This window comes from Equus asinus, chromosome 2 (assembly GCF_041296235.1).
Source record: "Equus asinus isolate D_3611 breed Donkey chromosome 2, EquAss-T2T_v2, whole genome shotgun sequence".
Classification (NCBI taxonomy): domain Eukaryota; kingdom Metazoa; phylum Chordata; class Mammalia; order Perissodactyla; family Equidae; genus Equus; species Equus asinus.
Window position 1 is genome coordinate 100,482,170 of NC_091791.1, and position 8,322 is coordinate 100,490,491.

At 47.4% G+C, this 8,322-nt stretch overlaps 1 protein-coding gene across 1 annotated transcript in view; it reads right to left on the bottom strand.

Annotated features, from left to right (window-relative positions):
- TICRR (TOPBP1 interacting checkpoint and replication regulator) overlaps nucleotides 1-8,108 on the bottom strand; it is a 37,162-nt gene extending 29,054 nt beyond the window's left edge. Inside the window, exons 1-5 of the mRNA XM_070495318.1 lie at nucleotides 7,337-8,108; nucleotides 5,694-5,973; nucleotides 4,044-4,279; nucleotides 2,208-2,442; nucleotides 816-945 (exon numbers count right to left, since the gene is read on the bottom strand). Of these exons, the coding sequence (XP_070351419.1) occupies nucleotides 816-945; nucleotides 2,208-2,442; nucleotides 4,044-4,279; nucleotides 5,694-5,973; nucleotides 7,337-7,999 (1,544 nt within the window). The 5' untranslated portion in view covers nucleotides 8,000-8,108. The remainder of the gene's footprint in view (nucleotides 1-815; nucleotides 946-2,207; nucleotides 2,443-4,043; nucleotides 4,280-5,693; nucleotides 5,974-7,336) is intronic.
- Nucleotides 8,109-8,322: the final 214 nt, after the last annotated feature.

Consider the following 8,322-nt stretch of genomic DNA (forward strand, 5'->3'; position numbering starts at 1 on the left):
GTTAATTAATTTCTTCCAATTTTTTTCTTGTGGCAAAATAAACATAATATCAATTTATCACCTTAACTACTTTTAAGTACATAGTTCAGTGGTATTAAGTATATTCATAATGTGTCACCATCACCTCCATCCATCTCCAGAACTCTTTTTATCTTCTAAGACTGAAACTCCATACCCATTAAATAATACTCTCCATTTGTACTTAGTTTTTAGTATTAATCGACTGTACCTAGAAAATATGGTCTGTTAAAAGAGAAAAACAGGGTCCGGCCTGGTGGTGCAGTGGTTAAGTTCGCACGTTCTGCTTCTTGGTGGCCCAGGGTTCGCCAGTTCGGATCCCAGGTGAGGACATGGCACCGCTTGGCAAAAGCCATGCTGTGGCGGGCGTCCCATGTATAAAGTAGAGGAAGATGGGCATGGATGTTAGCTCAGGGCCAGTCTTCCTTAGCAAAAAGAGGAAGATTGGCAGTAGTTAGCTCAGGGCTAATCTTCCTCAAAAAAACAGGGGCCGTCCCATGGCCGAGTAGTTAAGTTCGTGTGCTCTGCTTCAGCGGCCCAGGGTTTCGCTGGTTCAGATCCTGGGCGCAGACGAGGCACCGCTCATGAAGCCATGCTTAGGCGGCGTCCCACACAGCACAACCAGAAGTACGCACAACTAGAACATACAACTATGTACTGGGGGGCTTTGGGGAGAAGAAGGAAAAAAAAGATTGGCAACAGATGTTAGCACAGATGCCAATCTTTAAAAGAAAAAACAACACATGCAGATAACTGAGAGCTGATTTCAATAAACTATCTAGAGAAATAAGTCTTACCAAAATGACTCCATCAAATTTGAACTGGCGCCACTAAGGTTAGAATAAGAAAACCACTTCTCCATGACAGCCACACTCCAGGGAGCGGTTTGGCTGAGCTCCTGCTGGGCCCACTCCGGAACAGGAGGAGCTAGAGGGACAAAGGAGCACAGACGGGAGAGGAAGGAAAGGAAAAAAGGCATTAGAACCAAGGCAGAGAGTCCAAGCACCTGCTCCTCCCTTGGACTGACATTCTTCCAAAGGACATACAAAGTGGCACCATTAACAACATTCCTTCATCTGCACCACCAGCTCCAACCGGCCTATGTCATCTATGAAAAATACTACTCCAAAAACGTAAACACAGGCTTCCTCACTGTGCCTCAACCACACCAGACACACACCTTCCCAGAGCCTTGGCACTCGCTGGTGCCTCTACCAGGAATGTTCTCTCCCCATCACTACCTTCAAGCCTTTGCTCAAACGTTACTTTTTCAACAAGGCCTATTTAAAATTGCACCCTCCCACTCCTTAACACTCTCCATTCCCTCCTGGCTTTATTACCATAGCACTTCTCACTTTCAAATATACTATATAATTTCCTTATTTAGTTTATTGTCTTATCTCCCCTGACTAGACGACAGGCTCACGAGAACAGAGACCTTTGTCTATTTTGTTCTCTGATGTATTCCCAGGACCTAGAAGAGGGCCTGACATATAGCAGGCCCTCAATAAATCTGTTGAATAAATGAATGAATGGAAGAAACATCAAATTGATTACATTTATATCCACCTAGCATAAATAAGGTTTGTATTATATTAGTAACAATACAACAAATCAGAAGGTATAAAAAATCATGACAGTTTTACACACAGTCTTTATTAAATATATTAAAAACCAGGTTTCAAGGGCCAGCCTGGGGCACAGTGGTTAGGTTCGCACGTTCCGCTTCAGTGGCCCAGGGTTCACTGGTTTGGATCCCAGGTACAGACCTACAACACCGCTTGTCAAACCATGTCGTGGCAGGCGTCCCACACACAAAGTAGAGGAAGATGGGCACAGATGTTAGCTCAGGGCCAGTCTTCCTCAGCAAAAAAAAAAAAAAAAAAAAAAGAGTAGGCTAGGCAGCAGATGTTAGCTCATGACTAATCTTCCTCCAAAAAAACAAACCAGGTTTCATCTTACGACTTTAATTTCAAATTGGTTTCACAGAAGCTTTGGTTTCCTCAGAAGTGCTTAAAGACTTCTATAAATAACGATGATTTAAACTGCCTGAAGTATTGTAGCTTGCTTTTATCTGTTTTATAACATACTGGGGTTCTACTAAGAGCACAGTGAGAAAAAAGTTCTGATGCCAGAAGAGACTGTAAACCTCTGTCCAGTCTATGTTAGTTATTGATTCAGAAGCTTACCAGAAGTAGCAGGATCTTCAAGTGAATTGTGAATCTGACTGAATACTCCATCCACAACATCAGAAAAAAAGGAAGCTGTGTCCTGGGGGCTCTCTGCCACAACTGTTTGGAGAAAATGTCTTTGAAATTCAGCCTCCTCTGTGCGGAACACAGTGAGAATTGCAGCATTGGTAGAGAGGGGGGAAATAACTCCAGTGATGGGGGGCCAGCCTTCACCAGGGTCCACACTGGCAACCTAGAGAAGAAGTTCTAATTAGTTGAGAATAGCGTTGTCATATGCCTAAAGGAGAATGCAGCTTAGTAAAAAGACAGAATGACAGTTTACCTAACAATTATTAATATAAAAGAGAAAACTGTGGAAAAGACAGACTTGATGGGTATTAGGGCTAGAATTGAATTTACTGATCATATAGTCCTAATCCCTTAATTTACAAATAAGAAAAACCTAAAGTTACCAAGAATATTTACTAAGTACTTATTATGTGCTTATTATAACTCACTGAACCCTCACCACCACTCTGAGGGAAAAATGATTATTATCCCCATTCTACAGAGGGGGAATTGAGGCTGAGGAATAAGTAACCTGTTTAAGGTCACCCAGTTAGTAAGATGCAGAAGCCCAATGTGTCTGACTTCAAAACCCATGGTGTTCACCATGAGGCAACACCACCACGTAAGAGATTTAGTCATGCGCTGCATAACAACATGTTGGTCAATGACGGACTGCACACACAACGGTGGTCCCATAAGATTAGTACCATGGAGCCTAGGTGTGCAGTAGGCTAGAGCAGCTGGGTTTGGATAAGTGCACTCTATGACGTTTACACAATGACAAAATTGCCTAACGATGCATTTCTCAGAACGTATGCCCATCATTAAGCGACGCATGACTGTACCCAGATCACACAGTGGGCAGCAGAGCTGAGACCTAATCCAGATCACCTGATACCCCGGCCCAGCGCTCTTTCCATCAGAGCAACAACTCTTACAATAATTTCTGTTCAGATGACTACCCAGTTTTTCTCTAGAACGTTTTGCGATGGGATCCAGAACATAGACACCTTCTGCAGTTACAAAGGCACAAGACAAAGTAAGGTGAGCAATGTGCTGGAAGTTTAAAAATAACCCTCACCTTTAAATCAAATCCGGGTTATCTGTGCGTTTCCTTTCAGAAGACACAATAGGACATTTAAAAAATAATGAGAAATCACCCATCCCTTCACCACCCAAACATAATCATTCCATTTGCCCCCCTGCGTTTTTTCCTATGTGAATATAATTTAACTTAATTGGATTCAAGATACATGCAATTTCATAAACTGTTTTTTCACTAATGAGCTTTGCTGTCACGATGCTATGATGAAGACAATGTTATCTGCAAAAACATATTAGTTTCACTGAGACTACACAGGCATACCTCAGGGACATTGAGGGTTCGGTTCCAGAGCACTGCAATAAAGCAACTATCACAATAAAGCGAGTCTCATGAATTTTTGGGTTTCCTAGTGCATATAAAAGTTTTGTTTACACTGTACTGTAGTCTCTTAAGTGTGCAATAGCATTATATCTTTAAAAAAGTACATATTTTAATTAAAAAAATACTTTATTGCTTAAAAAATGCCAACCATCTGCTGAGCCTTCAGCGAGTCATAATCTTTTTGCTGGTGGAGGGTCTTGTAAAAAATGCAATTTCTGTGAGCGCAATAAAGTGAAATGCAATCAAACAAGGTATGCCTGTAGCATGTAGGGCAGTGCTTGGCATTTCATAAGCGCACTTATTTCGCTTTACCAGTGTTTTATTGGACAAGAATAACTTAGCACGTAGACGATACCTACCAGGTATAACTCATCAGCAGCCAGCCTGCTCACCAGCTGCTGAAATAACACCCTCTGAGCTGATCTGTCCTCCAGACTGTGCAGCATCCAGCTATCAGTGCCCACGGTGCTGCTCATTGGGAGAAACCAGTGGGCCACTGTGCCTTTTAGAAAAATTCTGACTGGTTTCTGAAAATGTCTCTGATGCATGGCCAAGGGCTCTAGGATGACTGCCCATGTTTCTTGAATCTCTTTGCCTATTAGAAATAGAGAATATTAAAGTTCTAATATAAGAAATAGTTATTAAAAATAGATTTAACAGTAAGAAGAAAAGATTAAATTGTCCGTTGAGGTGCTAGTGCTGTCACTTAGCTCTCACCTCTTTCTATGGCCAACAGGCTAGCCCAGCAAGTTCACTCCATTCTACGGGAAAAGCTGTATATGAACGGAATTACAAGGGCGTGACTCAATGTCAGAAGTTCTCAATAATCATGACTTAGAAATAAGTATTCAAGCAACACTCACTCCTTACAAAAAAGAAGACTCTGGTTCTTAAATCCATAAAATACAGTGCATTGTGTCTTCTGAGGAGGTTAAACTCTAAAGACTGTGTATAATGAAACTGCTTAAAAAAAACTACTCTTGAAATGTCCTTAAACTGCACATAATGTATAACATAGTTTTATGCATAAATTCCTATATAGTTATTACTTCTGTAGGAGTATATAATGTACTCAGAAATGAGATTCATTATATAGTGAATCACATGGTAAATCAAATTTATGAAGGTTCCAACATGCTGGCTCTTCCCAGTAACAAGCACCATTTTCAGCTTCTGTTGACTAATTTCTTATTTCTTCTCTTAGTCAATCGTTGTTTCTCTGTGGTCTTCAGTTTATTAATCTCTTCTGTGAGGCAATGAAATCTTATTAGCTGAGGCACTTGAACAAAACTATCCTTCTTTTCAAACACTTAGGAAAGTCTCTAAAATCATTCACTTGTTCTTTTTATATGGCTGGCAGTTGTGCACCAGAGTTCAATCCTTTCTTGTGGTATTTCTGATTTTGCTTAGACATTTTTTTCTTGGTGAGGAAGATTGGCCCTGAGCTAACATCTGTGCCAATCTTCCTCTATTTTGTATATGGGTCACTGCTGCAGCATGGCTTCATGAGTGGTGTACGTCTGCACCTGGGATCTGAACTCAGGAACCCTGGGCCACTGAAGCGGGGCACGTGAACTTAACCATTATGCCACCCGGCTAGCCCTAGACATCTTTTAATTCTTTCAATTACAAGCATTAATTGAGTGCCTAGGCTGCTGGAAATTCTAAAGAAGTTAAAAGCATGGGTCTGGGGCCGGCCCAGTAGCACAGTGGTTAAGTGCACACGTTCCGCTTCTCAGCAGCCCGGGGTTCGCTGGATCAGATCCTGGGTGCAGACATGGCACCACTTAGCAAGCCATGCTGTGGTAGGTGTCCCACATAGAAAGTAGAGGAAGATGGGCACGGATGTTAGCTCAGGGCCAGCCTTCCTCAGCAAAAAGAGGAGGACTGGCAGCAGATGTTAGGTCAAGGCTAATCTTCCTCAAAAAAAAAAAAAAAAAGCATGGGCCTACCTTGAAGAAATGAATGTACCTATGACCCAAAAACTCCCCAAAATATTATTTTCCTACCTTCGACAGGGAGAAATAACGTTCCTTCCATCGATGGAAATGAAGCTTCATACTCAGGAGAATTATAGAGCAAACAGTTTAAAGTGGAGTCAGCTGGCAGAGCTGAAATCCAGGAAGAGAGGTGAGGCGCACACAACAGCTTTCTTTCGCTGCTGGGCAGTGTCTCCCCAGCTTTAGTGACATCCTGGCTGAAAGTGTCGGCCGGCAAGATGGTGCCTCCTACGTGGTGGAGCAGTTCACACATTGTCCAGTACCCAAGGTGGTCTGGGGACTCCCACAACTAGAATAAAAATTACAAAGAACCTCAGGTTACTGTAAAGGAGGCACTCATAAGTGAAGCTAAGGGAAATCAGGAGAAAGGAAAGCTGGTACCTACATTAAAGGATCAAACCACACAATGAGCGTATTTCTTAACCCAATCACAAGTAATGCCAGCACCCCATTACTCTACAGCCCAAGAATATATTTACTACATAATATGCCTTCAAGAAAGTGTCCACTTAGTGAAAAGAGCACTTGGATCCTATTTTTTCGTCAAGGAATAGAAGTGATGCAAGTCGCTGGGGATAAATCATAAAACGTTAGAGTCAGAAGGAATATAAAACCAGGATACATGAGTAAAAATAATTCTGTCCTACACAACGCAACACAACACTAGCTGGGGATGATGGAACCATCGCTGATGTGCCCACCCCAGGGGACTATGGGGACCAAAGAGATCTTCCCAGTCCTCCCGTCATGCTCCTGCCAAAGCCCTTGTCATCTCTTGCCTGGACTCTTACTGTAGCTTCTGAAGTCTGTGTCCTGCCTCTAATCTTTCCCCTACGTGGCTCTAAGAAGCATCCTTCCAAATCACACATCTGCCTATCTGTTCATTCTGTCAATCTTACCTGTTTAATCTACCTTACCCCCTAAAAAGTACACTCCACGAGGGCTGACCCCCACATCCCCAGCACCTGATACAGCGCACAGTAGGCGGGCGACGTAGTGGCTTCTCAAGGAGTATCTGTTGACTAAATGGAGCGACAGGAGGAAAACGGTAAAAACACATCCTTGTCCCGGCACTTAACTGGAACAGGGGCCGCATGGTCTCAAGAAAAACCCAAATCAGCCCTTTAGGACTGGAGGTACCTAAGAATTGATTCATTAGGTCAACGATTATCTACCCAACACGGACCATGTCCAGTACACATCTGGAGGAGATGCAGAGACGTCAGACCTGGTGCCCAGGTATCTGAGACGAGAGGGAAGACGAGAGATGGGCGCAGCTGGGACATCCTGGGGAAGGGGGACGTGCAGCACAGAGGGGACGAGACGCAGAGGTGGGGACGGGTGGCGGCCACCTGGGCAAAGCCTTCCAGGATGGGGAGGGTTAGGCCGGCACAGAAGGGGAGCCCCGCATTCCAGGCCCCCGATCGGCGCAGGACAAAAGGGGGCGGCTCCAGGATGTTGGCCCGGGGCCGCGCAGAGGCCAAGTCAAGCCTGGGTGAGAGCCCCCTGCCCGCGTGGACTCTGCAGGTGCCGGGCCCTGCGGATCTCGGCGTGTGCCGTCTGCTCGCGACCACAGGCCCTTCCCTCTGAAGGGACCCACACCGGTCCCGCTGGGGGTCTGGGGCTGCCGCTCGGGGTCCCTGCCAACCCACCTGCGGCCGCTCGGTGGTGTCCACCCAGTACAGGGTGACCCTGCGGGCGCCCATGACTTCCTGCAGCTTCCTGGGCAGCAGCTGCTCCAGGACCTGCGCGGGGGCGGGCGGCGGGCGCTGCGCCTGGGCCTCGCTGCCGGCCACGAACTGCAGCAGCTCCCTCCGCGAGTGCGGGCAGGGCGCCAGCAGGAAGACCCCGTGCGCGAAGCCCCCGAGCGCGCCCGCCGCCTCCCGGGCCTCGCCCTCCACGTCCAGCAGCCTCCTCCCGCGGCTGCGCAGCGCCGGCTTCGCGGGCGACGTGAGCTCGGGTCGGTCCCACTGGTAGTCCAGCAGCGCCTCGGTCAGGGCTCCGCGCGTGTGGGCGGCCCTGGGCGCCGGGCCCGGCAGGTGGCCGCCGGGGGCGCCGGCTGCGAGCCTGGCCTCCAGCGCCGCCTCGAAGTCCTCCCAGGAGCGCGCCCCCAGCTCGCGGAAGTCAGACGCGCGCGACGGCCGGCCCCGCGCCCCCTGCGAGTCGAAGAACTTGAAGGTCCAGCGGACCCTGGCCAGGCCGAACCGGCAGCTCAGGTGCGTGAGGAGGCGCAGGGCGGCCCGCCGGCCCGGGCTCCGGCCCGCGGCACCCCCCGCGGTGTCCAGCAGCAGCAGCACGTTGTGACAGCAGGCCATGGCGCCGCGCGCCGCCCTCCCCTAGGCCAGGGCTTCAGGGAGCCGGCGCCATTCACTGCTCCCCTCAGGGGCCCTGCTCGAAACGCTCCCGCGCTCTTCAAGAGCTGCTGCCATTGGCGGAGCCAACTCCCAAGGTCAGCTCCTATTGGTCGCTTGCCTTACGTGTGTTACGTGGGCAACTTCCATCCTTGACGCTGATTGGAAGGGCGGTGGAGCAAGCCCCTTCTTGATTGGTGGAGGGTGTGACTGTGGGCGGGGCGGTCTGCTCCGAGAGAAACTTTACATTCATTGGCCCGGGCCCTTGTTTTAAAATTTAAAGAGAT